We start from the raw sequence: 21,054 nt of genomic DNA, 5'->3' as shown, positions 1-21,054 counted from the left end.
GCGGCGGTACAGCCCGATTCAAAAACGCTCGCCTCGGGGTCCCACACTACGATAACCTAGCTAACAACCAGAAAAGCTCAAACAAATCTTTGCTTCAGAGCAGAAATTTATATGATTTACCACCCGACCCCCCACTCCTCCCCTCCCCACCCCTGGATTCAGGCAATCACTGAAATTTAAACAAAATCTACATACACTACAAGGCAGACAAATTTTATAGTTGTTATGTATGACAAGCATTTCAAATTAATAATGATGATGATGAAAAAAATACTTGGCAATGAAATACGAATGACACTCTAACTTAACCTTAGTACAATACCGTTATTATCTAGTAATATTTCTTTAACATAATTGACAGTACACATATATTAAAAAGAGATGTAAAAATATTTAAAATATCCCGATTATACACAAACTTACAAGAAACAAAATGCTAATCTGTACAATTATGCCTTTGCATATTATTGTAATTTTTACACTATGAACAATATATGTTTCACATCAATACACACATACATGTAGGTGTATTGATGATTTTCATTATTAATATAGGTATATAACTAAATATATTCTTAACTTTACAGTTGAATTATATTTTTAAACACTAAATGATAAAGAAGCAGCCATAAATTGTAAAGAACAATTATAGATTCATCATTTAATTCAAAACGTGTCAATTTTTAGTACTGAAATTTTTTTAAAAGATGTTCTGTAGTTTTTGTTTAATAGTTAAAAAACAAAGTAAAATTACTTAGATTCTTATCGTGATTTTAAAAAAACAACAACAAATGCATGCAATACACAGAATGAGAGAGCGTAATATAGTTACTCCTTCTACTGTGTAATGCAAAACAGTATATATATATATATATCACAAAATTGGTGGTTAAAACGTTATTTCTTTTAAATCTAAAAATAAAATTCTCAATTTTAAAATGTCCCGAGAAATATTACTTGTAAAGAACTAGTGGGATATGATTTCATAGGAAGCGTGTGAGCACACGTCATTCTAAGTACTACGAAGCAGCATTTTTTGACATCATTTCAAGATCATTACTGTGGATAATGTCAAACCACAGCAGCCCAAGTTATCTGATGTAAAAACTAACGAATAACCATTTGCATATAGTAAGGTTATCTTCGCTAACATCCCCATCTTTCCTCGAGTCAGTTTGAAATCCATACGTTAACCCCGTTTCTCGTTGGTCCAAGGATTTCGTATATACGTTACGAGGATCAATGTCAATATGTTAATTCACGTGTTTCCATATTATTAATTATAAATTTACCCAATCAAAGCTGCATTTAGCATAAAGCCCAAACCAACACCTAACTTCTCGAAGGACAATGTAATGTCCTACATTTTCTCAAAATACGATACTCCTGAATGGCATGAACATGTCCATCTCCCGTGGAGTAGCTATGGATACCTTTCAGAGAACTAAAATATATGTATAAATATGTCATTACTGATTCAAAAGCTCTTTCTCCTTCCTGATTTCGTATTTTGTTTGTGATGTGGTTTCCCTATACCTAGAGGGTAATGTCAGTTTATTTATAATAATGTGCGTGTGTTTTAAAACTACAGAATCGACTCAACTCATCCTGTCAATGTGAATTATATGCAATCTTCGTAAAGAGGAAGACACATCGACGTCATTACAAAGAACCTATAGATATAATACATTTGTATTTTGACGTCGATCAAACTGGGACATCGTGGTTTGACCCTTCTCTGGAATTTCCCACCCCGGAGTCTGTTAAGCTATCTTTTTGTTTTTTCCTTTCATTATCTGTGTCATTGTCATTGCCATTGTTATCAGCTGAGTTCGGCATCGTTGCACCAGGGGCAATGACATCTATAAGCGGAATTTGTTCACTCCCAGTCGATGCTTTGTTATCTTTGCCATTTACGTTGTCATCAGAGAGCAGCAATGCCGTTCTGCTGTCAGCGCTAACGCGTCTTTCCTCATTTTGTATCTCTGGCATCTCAAGACAGTCACCATCATCATCACCATCACCACCATCATCATCTTTTTTCTTGTCTTTACTCTTCTTCTTTTTCTTCTTCTTTTTCTTCTTTTTCTTTGATTTCTTCTCTACGTCATCATCGATTATCTTCTCCTCGGTCTCAGCAAGAAATTGTTCAGGTGTGTTTGGCGGAACCGCTGCCGAAGACTCGTTAGCTGCAGCTGGCGGCTCAGCCATCGGTTCTTCAATTGGAGGAAGTCCTTGGGGTTGATCAGCAACACTGGTGGTCGTTGCCCAAGCTACCTGTTTCTCAACAGCTCGAGGTTGCTTAGTTTCATCAACAGTTGTCAGTACATCGTTCGGAGACGATGGAATCTCCTCTATTTCATCTTTCAAAATTTCTTCAACATCTTTGTTGTCTACCTTCGATTCGACGACATTATCTGTCTTTACGACGTCTTTCTTGGGACCCTGTTCCACTGACTCAAGACTTAACGGTCCCGGTGATAACTGTGATTCACGTCTGTAGGACGGGTCTTGACCTTCCAGCCAGTATGTCAATATTTCTCCCTTGCCTTTCATAGCGACAAGTCCTCGTTCCTTCAGCTTATAACCACCGATTCTTACCAGGACTTCTCTACACGTTGGGCTGCAATGAATCTTGAGGGCTAAGTACAGAGCAGAACAGACATTGTTTTGAAATACTATGATATACCTTTAATTTACCTTTTTTACGTTATACGAACAGAATACAGTCTTGAAATCCTGATGGTACACGCTAGCCTCTTCTATCGGCGATATATATATATATATATATATATATATATATATATATATATATATATATATATATATATATATATATATATATATAATATATGTGTGTGTGTGTGTGTGTGTGTGTGTTTACGTACAAGAATGTATTATGACAGAATGTATTATGACACAAGAATGTGTCATAATACATTCAAAAATTATCAAAAGTCACTTTGTTATCATATATTCCAAAGAAACTGCTAAAGTGTATTGAACATATAGGTAACAAAACACACCAAAGCTACAATATACTTCAAATGTGTAGCATATTAACTCCCGTACATGGGTAACGGGTATGTTTCACTATATGTCTGTTGACATCGACAAACATGGCAATACTTTACGTGCATGTTACAAATATGAGAGTTCGCATTCCGAATAATTAATATTGATGAAACGGACATTGTACATGGACGTCATTTTTTTCTCCGGGGAAACAGTATAGGTACAAATGTATTGTCGAAACAATGGTTATTTATCGAAGTTATATCATGCCCGTCAGTACTAGTGGAACCACAGACTTACAAATGAGTTTCTAAATTATAAACGTGTCGTAATCTTCTCTGTCTGTCTGTCTGTCTGTCTGTCTGTCTCTCATACATTCAAATTGTATATAATTTATTTTTGAGAAAGCCTATGAATTTAGTACTTACGTTCGCCATTAGATTCCATCCTGGAAGCTGTGTTGACAGTGTCTCCAAATAGACAATATCTGGGCATAGTGAGACCTACAACACCGGCACACACAGAACCTAGAATCAATGAGATGATTATATACATAAATAACAAGTACATTTGATAACTTTGATAACGAATTCACAGATTTTACATATCCCTATCATTTATGACAATTTTGATTTAGATATGTCATTATGACAAAAATGTAAAATGCACTCTGTTCTAAATTGACACCAGACAGTTCAAACAAATTGAATCTCCTTACTATAAGTGTAAATAATGAAATTTAGTCTTTTTTGGTGATAACTAGTGGTGACAATAACAATTTTTCGTAGGCGTTACATTTCAGTCAACTAGTGAAGCATCGAATTCACCAAGGGTCCCTCTCACGAGCGTCACTGAATTGTAAAGGTTCGTGTACGTACTCGAAAGGATGTGTATCGTATGACATGATATATATAGTTATGTATGGAAGCAGGCTTGTTGCCCCATTTTTTTTGCCCCGGCCTGTTGCCCCCCCCCCGCCCGTTGCCCCTATGTATGCATGTGTGTGTGTGTGTGTGTGTGCGTGCGTGTGTATGTGCGTGCGTGTATGTATGTATGTATGTATGTATGTATGTATGTATGTATGTATGTATGTATGTATGTATGTATGTTTGGACATCGCAATGAGAGGTGGCTCCAGCATATCGACACTTTCACTTGTTGGTGGAACCTTTTTTCTTGGTGGTGCATATATCCGGAGCCACTAAAGAATAACCCACATAAGGCCCTCTTTAGGCATAAATAGTTGATCCTGTGAGTTTCAGCTGGAGTCTACATTGACACTTTCCTACGGATTGCATACTGCGCGGGTGTATCTCAGGTAGAAAACTTGCCCAGAGACTATACACACGGTCGATCGCCACCCTGGGATGAAATGTTGCATAGGACGAGTGTATACATTCTGATTGGCTGTTGTTTAGCGCACGTCTGAAGACCGCGTCCCGACTTTGGCTACAAAGTTACCATATCTAATTTGCATACAGACAGCAAATTAGTGCGTCGTCGCATGCGCAAACTCTTTGAAGTATTTTTCCCCACTGCACAGTTGATGTGGATTTACATCAAGAAATCTAGAAAAAGGTTAGTTTTTCGAAAACTACACATGTTTCTACCATGTTCGCTTCATTAATTGTGTATATTATATATGGTATGATGTGAAAGAGCGTATTGGTGTAGTTGGGAGAATAAAGGTTTGAGAAGTTCGAAATCTCAGATAGTTTTCCTCAAAATCACTGATATGGGACCATAGGGGCTTGTAATATTTCTTAGATTGTTGTTTTCCTGGTCTATAGGCTAAATATAACAACACTTTGACTATATAGTCCTACCTGTATATTTTTTGAAGTATACAGATTGATACAGTTGTAGCAGCAGGATTCGTACCATATTTTATTAATAATAAGACGACAATCTAAGCAATAATACACGCCCCTGTGCATCACATGCACAGTTGTTTCGTCGTTAATTACGAATGCATGATGATAATTTTTTCTTTAGGGTATTAGTGTATGAAAACAGAAATCATGTCACTTTATACTTCCATTCTTTATGTATGTGTTGATCGAGCAGTGAGAGGGTGGGGGGGGGGGTGCGTTAGTAACTTTATAAACTAATTTATAAATTCAGTCACATGTATGATACACACATCATGGCGGAGAAGTTTTGAAAAGGTTTTAAATTAAAATCATGATTCACTGACTTGTGTAAATATCTCGACATTCTGCTTGATTGTCTTGCCAATATTTTTCTTCCTACATGAAGCAGATTTGTCATGTACTTGTAACTTCTAAGGCTGACGTGAAGGGAAAGAAAGTTTTCTAGTCGATCGATCGTCTGAACTATCCCTGTCACGTCCCGTTGGTTACCGTCCCATATATCTAATTTGCATAGATCTAGACAGTGAAATCTCAGTGCGTCATCAAACTCTTTGAAGTGTCTGGCGCCGTGACATGGAGGATTTTTCCCCCACTGCTGTTGGTGGAAGTTGGACGTGTATTTACATCTACAAACATCCAAACGGTTAGTTTCTCGAAAACTACACTTGTTTCTACCATGTTCGCGTCATTAATTTTGTATATTATGTATGATTGTGTATGGTATGATGTGAAAGAGCGTATGGATGTAATTGGGAGAATGAAGTGTTTGAGACGTTCGAAATCACTGATAGGGACTCGGCATCACACAGTTGTTTCATCATTAAGTACGAATGCAAGATGACAAGTATTTTCTTTAGGGTATTGGCGTATGCAACCAGAAATCATGTCACTTTATACTTCCATGCTTTATGTACAAATGTAAGTGGTGGAGTCGAGCAGTGAGAGATATGGAAATGCGTTAGTAACTTTATAAACTAATATTATAAATCACAGTCACGTGTAAACAAACATCATGGCGGAGAAGTTTTGATAAGGTTTTAAAACCACGATTCACTGACTCGTTGTCATTATACATCTCAACATTCAGTTTTATTGTCTTTGGCAATGTTTTTCGTCCTACATGAAGCAGACTTTTCATTTACAAAAATGTACTCGTAACGTCTGAGACTGATGTGAAGGGGGGGGGGGGGTCTAGTCGATCGTCTGAACTCTCTCGCGGTCCCGTTTCGATCACAGTCTCAAGTTCACCGTCGCGTCGTGTAACAACTGCAGTCAGTTTGTTCATACAGTTCAGTCTCAAATTTTCTGACCTTTGCTAGATTTTGACCAAAATATCGTATATGTGGCAAGTTACAAGGTTAAACCCTCGCACACCAAAAATGTTGCTCGGTTCATAATATCGCGCCGGACTCAAATATATTTGAATTTCATCCCTATATATGTCTAATCTTCAAATCAGATATTGTCACATGACATAAAACAATAATTTCACAACTTACAGTATTGTTTTCAAAGGTTGTGCATAAGTTTTGGCGACGTTAAAGTTTGTGTTAGAAATGTCTCAGGACACTTCATATTTTGTGTCTAAGATGTACATTGTTTGATATTGGATGACACAACTCAAGTAACTGCTATTGCAATTTACTCTATCTGTCACAGAGTGTGACACACTATGACTGCATCCATATATTGGCATACTGTATCAATTTTGGTTTCAACATGCTGGCTGACCATCAACCAGGTTTTACTTGCATCATGCCTTGATACATGAACTGATGTAATTGCTTGACAAACTACATAGTGGTGCAAAAAGACTTTCATAGACATGCAGATTCCTATACATCTACAATTTATATTCCTATACACCTGATTGGCAGACAGAGCCACAATGTGTTGTAATGTTTAGATTTGGTCAACCATAACTCAAATCTTGTTTTTATTGAATGCTGTCAAAAACATCTGAGAGACTGAGATGGCATGTACACTACAATTTGATATGTCAGCTGTTATCTGTTTAAATTTATCTGTATGGTAATAGCATGTCCCACCCTTTCAAAATTTTGGCATATTTTGAAATCAGTGTTGGTAAAGTGAAGTACAAACTTGAATTTTTGCTTTAAGCCAGTCATCTGCTAAGTTTCTACATGTACATTTAGTAGGCTTCCGCCTTTTGATTTCCCAGTCAAAAAGTTGTCAAAGCTTGGGGGTCATTGCAGTTCAGTCATGGAAAATCCTGTTCTATCAACACTATCTTAGAATGAAAGCCTATCAGCTTCATGAGGCAAACTTAATTTGATTGGACAATCATTGAACATATGCTGGTCAATATAGAAGCTTAGATTGCAGAGTTCTTTTAATAGTTGAGATTATTGATATTAATGATTTCCTCTCTCTTTTCCATGATCTGTCACTAGTATCAGAGCAGAAATGTCTGTCAAGTCATTTATAATGGTAAGTAGTTTTCTCTTAGTGATTGTGAAACATTTACAATTTGCAACAACTTTCCTGCCAAAATTTTTCCAACAAAGTTCTTGTTAATTTGTATTATTTGGACATATATCAACTTTATTTTAGACTGGAATGAAAGAAATGTTATTTACTAATGAAGAGTCTTACACGTACATTTGCGAAAAACATTCATGAATTAAAGTTAATTCTGTGTATAATTTGTCTGTAGTAACAAAAGGAATACAGTATATGATTATTTTCTCTTTGTTGTCCTGTAAATCATTGGTATTTTTATAGTACACCTTGGTGTACATTAGGCTCAAGTATCAAGCTTGTAAACACAACCTATGTATTAGATACATTGTTGTGTATAAGTGACTGGTCGATACACAATCAACTGTTTTCCCAACTCATATCAGCTATATGACAAGAATTTCCATTCTGGTTCATGTCTAACGGTTTAAGGGGGATAATCAACTGTAACTTTGTCTCCACCCTTTTGGTCCCCATAGTGTGTGGAAAAAAGGTCAGATAGATACCTAAATAAATGTATGTGATGTGTGTACAATCTCATTCTGCACAAATTATATAAGTATGTGACTAAATGCAGCACCAGTCAGACAAAAATGGGATACTCTGTTATGTTTTTCAAATATCTTAATTTCACAGTGTAATTCATGTACTTTTAAAAATAATTCACAGACAAGGCAGAGGAGAGGGTCTCCTGCAATCTCTCCCAGAGAAGTAGCAAAGAAATGTGTTACAGAAGGTATTGATATACCTAAGGAAGGCCGGTTTGAGATACGCTTTATCAACAGTTTTAAAGGTGAGACAACTGTAAACTTTTTAAATTAATGAAAGAACCAAAAAATATGGGAGCATAGGAGGTGTGTTTCTGCCATATGTACTTACATGTGAGCATTACTTCAGAGTTTACATATCTGTATAACCAGATTCAGAAGTATACTGTTTACATAAATTTGTATTAAATGTATGTTAAAGGTTGGCGGTCGTCTAATGCGCATGTGTGAGTTTTCGCAATGTTCGAGTGTTTACAAACAAGTTGAATTGTTCCCTCTCCAGTCTGCAATGAGGTGTCCTTCAGCATTCAAAGTTTCTGTCAGTGTTATAAACCATTTCCCATTTCGTCTGTTGCACATCTGAGGGACCCACCGCCACACATGTGCTACAGATGACCACCAACATTTAAGATGATGTACAAGATGTACACTATGTTAAATAGTATGAAAGGACTTTTCTCATTTTAGTAAATTATTGAACTTCCATGGAAAGGAACAGTCTCTGACATATACTATTGAATACATTGTCCATCAGTTGCCCTTGTATGCATCCTGCACTTTTCTCTGTATTAAAGTGTTTTTACTAATATTTTATTTGAATGATTGGGATTTGGAGTGGTAAATAAATTATTATTATTTTGTATTATCTTCATGCAGTGGTGTTTAAAGTCATCATATGTAATAAGTATCCCCCTTCCTACCCCTACCCCACCCCCATGACAATACATGTCAAGTTAGGGATCATTATGCAGTGTCATGTTATAATGTAGAGATTGAAACTGTGGGAGCCTTCAGTAATTGCAAGGAGGGGCAGAGCAAATCACCCTTGGTTTGTCACAAGCACTGACCCCTCCCAAAATTCTCCACTTTTAAAACCTGACCCTCTCCTTGTTTCCTTTAGTTAAAAATGACCCCCCCCCCCCCTCCCCAAGCCACTGCATGGGTACAAGATTTACAGCTACTGAATATCTTTTCATGAAATGTTAGTGACCAAATTGTTCTGATTTTTGATTTTTGTGGGGGGGGGGGGGGGGCACAAAAAAACCCTAAATGGAATGTCGGGATGAACAAGTGCCAGATATATAAAATAAAATATATAAGCAAAATGGTACACATTCTTGACTTTGTGCACAATAGCCTTCAGAAGGTTTGTTAGCATTATGGCTCGATGACAAAGCAGTGCAGTTATTATTAGTTCCTGTCGGACATAATCCGGGACGGGGATTTATAGATTGGGCTCGGTGTGTCCGTGCATCCAGAGTCATTTCTCAGACATAACTGAACCTATTTCTCTCAAACTTGGCACAAGGACAACACACTATGGGGTGCATATATGCACGTGATTTTCTTTTGAAAATGATTACATCAGAGATGGAGATTTTGGGTCAAAAAATGTGATTTTTGGTTTTAAAAAAAGCTTAACTCCAAAACTACTGGGTAGATTGGCATGACATTTGGTGGGAACATTCTTAGGGGTGAGGGTATTGGGATTTATTTATGACATGATGAGATTTCCCCAATAATATGCAAAATAGGGCTAAAAATGTGTCTTTTTGGTCAAAAATGTATAATTCCAAAACTACTCATCATATTATGACTGAAATTTGGGTGGAACATTCTTCAGGGGGTTAATACTAAGAGTTGTTCATGGTATGATGGTCCCATCAGTGATATGCAAATTATGGCTAAAAATGTGTCTTTTTGGTAAAAAATCTACAATTCCAAAACCACGGAACAGATTGGACTGAAATTTAATGGGCATGCATCTAGGGATGTATGGACGAAGAAATAGTAAGCATACAACAATACCATTAGTGATATGCAAATTAGGTGTGAAAATGTTCATTTTTGGTAAAAACTTACATCTCCAAAAGTACTTGGTCAGTAAGTCTTAGTCTGAAACTTGGCGAGATGTTTCTGAAAGTGTTATTCTGCAGATTTTCTTCAAATAATTTGGCAAAATTGGCCCTAGCAACCATGAGACACCCTTAGCAACAAACAAATGGCAGTATATTTTGGTCAAATAATAACATCATCTGGTGGGCAATTCAATAAACATTCAAAAAATGTATGCAAATACCATATCAACCATGGCCACACCCATAGCAACAGCCAAACAGTGCTGTATTTCACAAAGATAATGGGGATTCTTAGACAAGTGAACAATCATTCCAAAAGCAACCATGACCACGGCCTTAGCAGCAAGAAAACGGGAGTACATTCTTGTCAAATAATGCTTTCTTTTGTGATGCAGTCTAAGATGGTTACCAGGCAGCCATTTTGTTATGATCTTAATTACATGTACAAAGTTATTACACAGATACAGCAGCTATTGTGTTACAAAAACTCATGTTGGAACCCAATTGGTAGACATGAATTACCAGTAGCATGTCATTTGTCAATTTGTGATTGCACCTATCCCAGATGAAAACTGATACAATCAAAATGGTAACCAACACCACCACAAGAGTGGGGACTGTGTTATCTATGATGACTTGTTCACTTAAATCTTTTCCATAGGTAGTGGATAGAACACATAAGTTGACAAGCTTATTATATTTCCTAAAAATCCAGCAGAAACCTACTGCAATGATCATGATCAAAGTCTGACTAGAGACCATCTGACTTAGCGAGCTAGGCACTGTGCTGAAAGATGCTCTAAAGTCAAACTCAATCATACAAATTTCACTTCCTAACTGACAATAAAGGGAACCAGAGTCCAAAATTTAAGGAACAAATTATTGATAACTTTATGATTTTATCAAAACTACAATGACTTGTATAAAAGTTAAAACAATAAGGGGTCATACCAAACAATGCCCAGTGCACTGAAGGACAGGTAGATGCAAAATCCACAATTTGGTGTATTGTACAGAAGTAAAGGCAAGATCAACCACAACTCAATTTTGCCCATGTACCTGCCCCTCAGCCCATCAGTTTAGTACATTCTCTTGGAATATTCCAGAAGGGTTTATTTTGCATAGAGATAATATGAATACTATAATACAGGAAGGGTCTTAATCCTTATCTTATGTGTCTTATATAGCATATAACGATGTGATCAATCACTGCAAATTACTCCTAAAGTTATGGATTTGTTGACACACAGAAAGTTTTCCCAACAGTGCAATTTTGCATTTATTTTTCAATCCCACGATTCATAAGTGACATATATATTTACTTGTTCAGCTAATTAAATATGTCAGTAATGGCATGAAAAAAAGATAATGAAAATTGTAGCCAAACAAGTATTCTGTTCTATTCTGTCAGCCCATTTAACTTTGTGTTAATTGGTGATTTTATGAATGTACACGGTCAACAACTTTGTGCACAGGTAGAACTCTGTAGTAATTAATATGGAATACGTTTACAGCAACTGTTGGCTTTTCTATGTGTTGTTGTATCTGTGTTTCATCTGTGTATGTATCTGTGGGGTGCAGGGGGTCTAAGAAAAAAAAGAAATCATAGGGGTGCCAGATAATTTATATAAGGTTTAGTGGGGGGGGGGGGGGGCAAATAAAAAAACATCGCTTGATTAGAAATCCCCCCCCCCCCCCCACCACGAATTAAACAACACAATTAATGTACACTCCCTAAGTGGTACACTGGTTCAGATGTCATGAGGCCATATAATCTCTGGAGCCAATGTTTGACAGATATGTATGGGCAGATAGCATTCAGTTAGCATCATAATGTCAATTGTCAATTTGTAATATTACATCCATTCCATACAAGAAGTAGTACCATTTAAATGGGACTGAACACTTCCCCAATGGGTTGTTACATGTATGATTACTTGTTCATATCATGATGTGTAATGCTGTCATTATTAAAATGGTCCTTCAATTTACTAGTCTGATCTATAATATGGTTCTTCTCTACAGGCAAAGGTGTGTTTGCGGCAAAAGAGTATACAAAAGGGGACTATTTAATGTGGTACGAAGGTGAAAGACTTTCAGGAAAAGAGGCATCTGAAAAGGAAAATGAATATGATGAAACAGGAGATGGGTCTTATATTTTCTTTTTTAAAGACAAGGGTAAACCTGTGGCGTAAGTAGGGATATTCTTTTATTATTTTTAAGAGTCTCTTAATTTGTCTGTGCTCTCATTTTTTAGCACAACTGAACTGGTTCAGTAGTGCTATAGGCATTACAAAGTATGTCTGTCTGTGTGTATGTATGTGTGTAAACAACTTAAAGTCAAAAAACTGTGGGACCGATTGCTTTGATATTTGGTGGTTATGTTACCTGTGGTGTATAGTTGAGAAATTGTTCAAATGAAAATGATCACATCAACAAACTTAAATTCCAAAACTACCGGGTAGATTGGCCTGAAATTTGGTGGGAACATGCTTAGGGGTGAGTAAATGAAGATATGTTCATGACATAATAATTTCCCCCAAAATATGCAAATTAGGTCTATAAATGTGTCTTTTTGGTCAGTAATGTATAATTCCAAAACCACTCAGCAGATTAGCCTGAAATTTGGGTGGAACATTCTTCATGGTGTTTATCCTGAGAAATGTCCATGATATAATGGTCCCATCAGTGACATGCAAATTAGGTGGATAAATGTTAATTTTTGGTCAAAAATGTATCTCTAAATAGTAGTGGGTCAATTAGGGACCGGTCAGAATTTACGCGGGGGGGGGGGGGAATTATTTTGGTCCAAAAAATTTTTGCAGCCCCCCCTTCGCGCTCTCAAAAAATTTCATGGCCCCCCTAAATGAACCCATATAACTTTTAATTCAGAGATAATTTGGCAGACACACGCTTTCTTGGCTATTTACTGCCTCATAATTAAACGAGAAAGAGTGAGAGAGATACAGAGAGACAGAGAGAGAGACAGATACAGAGACAGATACAGACAGAGAGAGAGAGAGAGATAGACAAACAGACAGACAGACAGACAGACAGACAGATAGACAGCGACATGTAGTCAGAGACCGAGACCGGGAGAGACAGAAGTGACAGAGACTGAGACAAGAGAGAAATATATATACATACAGACAGATAGCGACAGAAAGACAGAAGAAGACAAACACAAATACATTCGCCTGGCTGTCACAAACTCATCATTGAATATAGGTATTAGAGGTTATTGCGGCAAAGCCGCAAGAAATTTTTAAATTTACATGGTAAATGGTTTAATTTGGTACATATTATGAGCAAAATATTTCATGGCCCCCCCCCCCCCCCTTTCAGACCATCGGAATTTTCATGGGCCCCCCCCCTTCAAGCCTCCCATTTTTTTCATGCCCCCCCCCCCCCCCCAATTTCTCCCCAGCCCCCCCCCCCCCTGCCGTAAATACTGACCGGTCCCTTATACTGAAACTTGGTGAGATGTTTCTGAAAGTGTTTTTGTACAAATTTTCTTCAAAACTTATGACAAAATTGGCCCTAGCAACCATGACCACGCCCTTAGCATCAACGAAATTGCAGTATATTTCAGCGAAATAACAATATCATCTGGTAGGCAAGTGAGTAAACATTCAAAAAAAATATGCAAATACCCTAGCAACCATGACCACGCCCATGGCAGGGATCACTTTGGGGCGCGATAACGTGATATTTACAATGTCAAAATGGACATGTCGCGTCCAGAAAACTCAATTGGGAAAAAAAATTGCACTGTCGACACTAACAGTGCCTCAGTGATAAACGTGATCTAAAAACAATCCTTTAAAATAAAAGCTTTTGTATAGTGACTAAATACAAGTGATTTCTAAGTACCAGTAGCTCAAACGACTATTCAAACTGATCTGATCAAATTTGCCGTATTGTTTTCAATATGAATAAATGCGTAAACCCGCTAATGCTAGTAATGGAATGCATGATAGTAATACTAATAGTTACCGGTGTGATTCGCACTATGGTATAAACTTCCAGTAAATCAATGGCAAAACCACCGTGAAAAAGAGTTTACCTGACTAATATACCTTTTGAAAAAGTGATGATGTTATCTCTGATTATCGGTTTCATATTCAATTTTACTCTGAAAATATCGTTTAGTTTGTAGTTTTTCGTTGTCTGATCGTCGACTCGCAACATCACACGACGAATGCATGGATACTAAATATGACAGCCATTACGTTATATACTATAGCGAGTTTTCAGTAAGTCTCGTGTATCATGAGTTTTCGGACTACACGATGTGTAGCTAGCCTACATACAAATATTTGGTGTTTCAAAAGTCTAATTTATCTTTGGACATTTAGCTTTTCTAAGAAATATAATTAAAAAACTCGTTTTAAAAATCAATAACTCAACTTGTGATTTTGTTATTGGTTTCAACTCGTTTTTATTAGCTCCGCTGTCAGCAAAAGCTGAAAGCGTAGCTTTAGGTATAGGTGGGTATTGAGGTATAGAGAGTAGAGTGAATCATATGTGTCCGTCAAACTTTTATATTTTCACTATCTACTCAGGAAGTGACAGTCAGAATTCTTCGATATTTGGTGTGCATGTTCCCTGGGGGGAGGCTATTCAGATTTGTTCATGCCAAGTTGATCTGTGCCATTTTCAATTTTTTATGATTTTTTTTCCAAAAATGACATTTTCATCAACTCCTCATAAACTTTAAGTCAGATTGCTTTGATATCTGGTGTGTTGATGCACAGAGGGTAGCTTACTTAGATTTGTTAATTTCAAGTCAGCACGTCTTCTCTTCTATTTTTTATTATTTTTTTTTTGAAATTTGAAAAAAAAATTAATATGTTAATGAGCATTATGACCGACGCCATATTGGAAATCAGTCCGCGAGACTTTAGGTAAAGTGCAACTTTTCAAAAGACACTATTGACGTCAAACAAGCAATGTAATATGTGCTATAGTCTTAATTCTACGCATTGTGCGCCCAAATGACAAATATTTGTTCGAAAAAGGGTTGTAAACTTCAAATCCAATTCTCTCTCCACCCCTCCTACAGAATGGTTCATTCCAGAGTATGCACCTCATGATCATTGTGAGAAGTCTTCCACACATCGTCCGAGAAATCGCTGCGTTCAGTGTCATTATTCACAGAATTGTTGTTTTCGAGTGAAACCCCGTCTTGAATTGTATAACTCTAACAAATGAAGACATGTCAAGTTATATTTTGAAAGTTGTATCGCTAGTTTGAGACGATTTTCTCAAGTACTATCGGGGCTTACTTGGACTTGGACCTTACTCCAGTTGATCATCGGGAAGTTTAGACAGCTCGATAATTCTTTCTGGTTTTAATAGTTTACAACACTTTTGATCGCGCAGATTTTGTTGTTGTGATGAAAAGAAATTAAAAAAAAGATCACTTCAACCATTTCGTTGTGTTTTCTTTATGAAAGGTAATCGAACATGAACGAGTGTTACCACTGTAACCAGGAGGGTCTATGCTGTAACGTATGGCAAGGGTTCGACGACATACACGCTGGTCCGCTATTCCGCGACTAGTAACTTTCTGTAAAGGACCTAAAATGCCCATTGCAGGTCCGACGGGATAGTGACTTTTCGATAGGTATATCAGGGAGCTCAGAATTCAAACCACCGGCTATATGATGAATTCACGGTCATAGTAAAATTCATTTGATTTTTAATTTGCTATTTTGACCAACTCCGGTTGTCTATTCGCGATAAAATTACGATTAGTTTGGAAACGGGGTAGATTTTCTATGATTCCGTGTCATAAAAGCATGTGTTCTGTAGTTTTCGAAAAGCACACCCGGTGGGAAAGTCGCCCAACAGGCGATCTCGCGCCATTGCTGTACTACGTGGCACTTTATTCTGGCGGGGTGTCTCTTGAAAACGGGAATAGCGAAGGATGAGCCAATCAAGTGAGACCTTTCAAATGTAGCTAATATTATAGCCAATAAAATTAGTTGTACGATGATATGTGTATAATAAGGCCTCTACACTGTAACAAGTAAATAGTAAAGTTGAAATCTTTAGTCACATGAATTCATATTTATGTACGGATGCGTAGTCATTCTGAACAGTAATTTTTAGATCAGTTAGTATTTAAACTACGTTTCTGAGTTAATTATTCGGTAGGTTATTGACGAGCTCCCTTTGTAAAAACGCTGTACAAATTGGATGTCGGCGTTCGCCCGGCCACGTTCAACGCATCTAGTGAAGCTCAATCATAACAATGGTGGCTGTCAAAATCGAAGACGCAATTTGACCGTGTTGTTATTTCAGTGAGTTTATTCAGCAAGAAAACAACGTGTTCTATGTTTTTGTACTTCCTACATGATGTGATGATCGTTTTTTTACCGGTACAACTTGCAGCCTACAATGAAACTGCTAACTTACTTAGTAACACTGACCATGCATGGATGTATTAGTGATACGATTCCGTGTCCCGTACGTGTGTTCATGTTTTGGGGCACATTTCTAAATACGCGAAACCAGTTATTGAATGTGTAGTGGATATTGATATTCAGTTTGAAAAACTTTATTTTGCGAACGGTTTTGTCATTTCTTAGTAATTATAGGGCCGACTGTACTATCACGTTTAACGTTTATGTCAACCCGGAAGTACATAGACACGAAAATAGACGAAGTGACTTGTACATGTAATTAGTAACAAAATTTTGCTGTAACTGCTGGTAACCTTCAAATTTATTTATTTTTATGTTGTAAATACATTCTAATATGCACTAAGGACAACACTATAAAGACTTGCTCTATGGGAAGGTAATTTTTTGTCTTTTAAAAATGCAATAGTTAGATCAATGTGTACCAGAAATGTTATGTAGTATTTAAGCTAGAAATAAGACCACATAACATCTTATTACTCCTCCCCCCCCCCCCCAATTAAGACAAACTACTCACAGAAAGCAACAAAAAAAGAGAAGAAGCTCCAAAACATAAAAAAGAGAATAAAATTACAGTAAGGAGTTGATGATGCACATTGTCAAACAACTACAAAGAAATAGACAGTTCAATTACAACACACGGTTTGAAATAAATATGGGGTTTGGAAAAGTGAATTAGAAGTAGAGCAAAAACTAAGAGAGATGAAGAGCCTAAGTGAACAAGCGAAAGCACTTAAAGATAGGACCACCAAATTTTTTGCAGGACTACTACGTTATCAATTTTACTAGTCCTGTGGGATAGTGACTTTTTTACTCCAGTGCCAAGTACCCGAAAGCGAGAGTCATTCTCAGCCATTATGGCTGAGAATGACTCTCAGCCATTATGGCTGAGAATGACTCTCTTTCGGGTAGTTGGGGATTGTCGCCGTACGGAAACTAAGATGGCGATTAATACATTTCTTCCCTATATATATATCTACTACAACTAGTACAAGTTGAATGTTGTTGACTTGGTAAATTTGTTAGAAAATTGAAATTCAAATTGCCTCAAAATTATTTTAGATCCCTAGTTTATTTCATTCATCATTAAAATTTTCCAGGGTTAAAGCTGTAAGACACTGGAATTATTTATAGCCAACCTCAAAATCCTCTTCTTTTTTCTTTTTCTTGTGTGCATTTCCCAGTCATTTTTTTCTGAGATTTTGTGCAATTTTTCATAACAGTAGATTTTTGTTATAAAATGGTGACTATGGTATAAAAGTACAATACATTACCAACTTCTGTGTAAAATGTGTTTTATAGTGAGACATCATATATATGAAACCACTAACCACTTTATTGCATCGCTAAAACAAAACTGCATAGTAAAGAGCTGAAGAACTGAACCACTTCTACATGTCACCAAAATAAAAAATAAAATAAAACAAAACAAAACAGCGGAGCTATTCTGACCGATAGGTCGCTTGTTTCTTTACCAAGTTATGTATAGTCCAAGTTATTTTATAAGTCACAATATGTCGGGGGTCAGACTAGACTAACTGTTGCTATTTCTCGATCCCCATTTACTCATCTCATTGTTTTTGTTTATTTTTGTTACAATGGTTTTGTAATCATTTATATGTTTGGATAAATAAAACAATTATTAAGTTAATCACAGCATGCCTTTACATGTAGGAAGCTGGAATGACATCTATAAACTACTTCCAGTACCAACAAATTTTATGCATATCGTTATGCAAATGATATGTAAATATATATGCAAATTAGCCACCTGCCATATTTTGACTTCCGTCCCACACAGTTTTCAAATTCTCTCACTCGTTTTCTTCATATGGGATTTTATCTCATGCAGTTCTTGCGCCAGGGTAATCCCTGCCATGGCAACAGCCAAATGGCAGTGTATTTCACAAAGTTAACAACAGGGATTCTTAGATACATGTACATGTAATTGAATAAATATTTTAAAAAAATATGTAAATATGCATAGCAACAAGGCCATGCCCATAGCAACAGCCAAATGATCGTGATTCATATATAACAACAGGGATCAATAGATAAACGAATAAACATTTAAAAGGAATGTAAATATACCTAGGAACACGACCACGCCCATAGTAACATGCAAATGACCACATATACTACAAAGCTGACATTGGGGGTTCAAAGACGAGTGAACGAACAACAAAAAGTGTATGCAAATATATCCAGCAACATGACCGTGTGAATAGCAAATATTGCAAAGATAACAACAGGGTTGGATACGCAACTAGATATGCATTCAGCAAATTAGTACTTATACTTAGCATGGATAATATGGGTTATCATTTTTATAAACTGTAAAGTTGTGCTACAATGCCATTGGCGGTATTTTTGTATTTTCCTGTCATATCTCGATATCGGTGAATGTAGGCGCTAGATGTTACAGATGATGAGACAGGGTAGTTGGGGAATATGTGTACTTCAATCAGTAGCCATGATCAGAATGATAGAGTATATGATCAAATACAGATTCTGACAAGTATTAATTACTATAAAGTTATCTGCTTGCATAATGTGATGGCACTGTTCATACAGCAATGGTACGGATATGTGACTGCTTTTTCTTTCAAACCTTGTATGCAGGTACATAATATACCATATACAGTGTCTTGCATATACTTGTTGATTTGATGTAATATTTTAGGCAGTCATAATGTTTTAAACTTTACATTCCCTTATCAGCCATATAATTAAGTAGTTCCAGAATGCCTCTGCATGTACCATATATATTCTGAAATTTTTGTTTTCTCAGAGATTCCACTTCCCAAATTTGATGTTATTTTGATGAAGTTTTACACAAAGACTGTATATATGTACACCATGGTTTACATTTTTAGTTCAAGTACTTCCAAAACATGATCTAAACCCAACCCCCCTTCTGCCAGCTGATACCTGTAAATAAATGATTACCAGCAGGGACTGTATGATATCCTGATTCTTCCATTGTAGGTGATCTGCGAATGAAATGGTAACCTGAAAGGTAAAATAGCTCATCAAATGTATTCTGTGTTGGACCTAGATGAAACATTAACACAATGTACATATCTCTGTTGGTCTCTTTCATTTTCAGTATTGATGCCACCAGAATAGAAACAATTGCCAAATATGTCAATGATGACCACGTCAAGCCAAACAGCACGATGAAAAAAGTTGTTGATCAATCTGGAACCAATCATCTCTGTTTATTTGCTATAAGAGACATCGCTGTCAATGAAGAAATACTATACAACTATGGAGAAGGTTTAGACTTGCCATGGAGAAAGGTATATAATTTCATACATACACAGTGACCAATTTCATGTGATTTCATACTCTCAACTCGCCAATTTGTCGATCCTTTGTAAAATGATTATTACTTATCAGCATACGTAGGATTACTGCGACACAACTGACAACATATATCATTCTCAGCATCGTATTAAAGGAAAGGTCCAACTTTTCCCACTGGTCTTTAAAAATGTCTCAATCTTTCCTGATTATTTCTGGTTATTTACTTCATTTTTAGTGTTCAATCATGGATAAACAGGGTGCAAAGGAAAAGCGACTCAGATGCAACTTTTGTGACAAAGAGTGTACTGATGAAGGTGAAAAAGAAATATGTCGGCAGTGGCATTTACAAGGTATGTGATATTAATAATTGTTTAATCAGAACTTTGGGGTTTGCTATTCAAACTAAAATTTAGTCTAGTGTATGTATTCTGAATAAATTATCCATGTATATAAAAATATAAAGATTTTTAAATGGTTAAAAACAATGCATGTAGGAAACATTGCTATACACAGGGAATGGTAACATGATGTGAAAATGTCATCATAAGAATACTAGAAATGATCAATGTTATGGAATTGTCAACCTGATGATGCAAGTCCGTGCAACAGTTGATTGGGTAATGACGCTTAATTACTATATGAATGGAAGATTGAAAAGCATATAATTTTGAAAATGAGGTCCTATACAATTGTCAATAAGCTTTTGGTAGGAGAGAAACGATAATACCAAACGCTTGTGGATAGGCTAAGTATTCACTTAAATTTACATAGAAATATCACACAAAAATTTGTGTGCTGAAAATATCTTCTTATTTTACCCCCGAAAATGTCCTTTATATGTTTTACTTTGCCGATCAAACTTGCATGCTATTTGAAAATCTGCCATAATAACATCACAAGTTTGTCACCCAACTCAAATGACATGTAATAGCATAGGGCTGACTTCATCAACTGGATACCTTGAAGTCATCCAGTTTAAACTACATGCAATAACATCGATCTCAGTACTCTTATCAACTTGGATACCTTGAAGTCATCCAGCTTTTAAAAACTACATGTACATGCAAAAGTTGCATAAATCTGACTCTATCAACATGGATACCTTGAAGTCATCCAATGCAATAGATGCCTTGAAGTCATAAAGTTCAAAATACATGCAATAGCTGCATAGATCTGATTTTATCAGCGTGGAAACCTTGAAGTCATCCAACTCAAACTACAGGCAATAGTTGCATGGATCTAACTTTATCAGCTTTGATACCTTGAAGTCATCCAACTCCAACTACAACAACATACAATTATAGAATAGATCTGACTTTAT

The 21,054-nt window shown here is 36.4% G+C and overlaps 1 protein-coding gene across 1 annotated transcript in view; it reads right to left on the bottom strand.

Moving 5' to 3' along the window:
• Positions 1-180: 180 nt before the first annotated feature.
• LOC144435853 (speract receptor-like) overlaps positions 181-21,054 on the bottom strand; it is a 98,504-nt gene continuing 77,630 nt past the window's right edge. The window contains exons 18-19 of the mRNA XM_078124490.1: positions 3,444-3,542; positions 181-2,642 (exon numbers count right to left, since the gene is read on the bottom strand). Of these exons, the coding sequence (XP_077980616.1) occupies positions 1,708-2,642; positions 3,444-3,542 (1,034 nt within the window). The 3' untranslated portion in view covers positions 181-1,707. The remainder of the gene's footprint in view (positions 2,643-3,443; positions 3,543-21,054) is intronic.

This window comes from Glandiceps talaboti, chromosome 5, assembly GCF_964340395.1.
Source record: "Glandiceps talaboti chromosome 5, keGlaTala1.1, whole genome shotgun sequence".
NCBI lineage: Eukaryota > Metazoa > Hemichordata > Enteropneusta > Spengelidae > Glandiceps > Glandiceps talaboti.
This window is presented reverse-complemented; position numbering and strand designations above follow the sequence as displayed.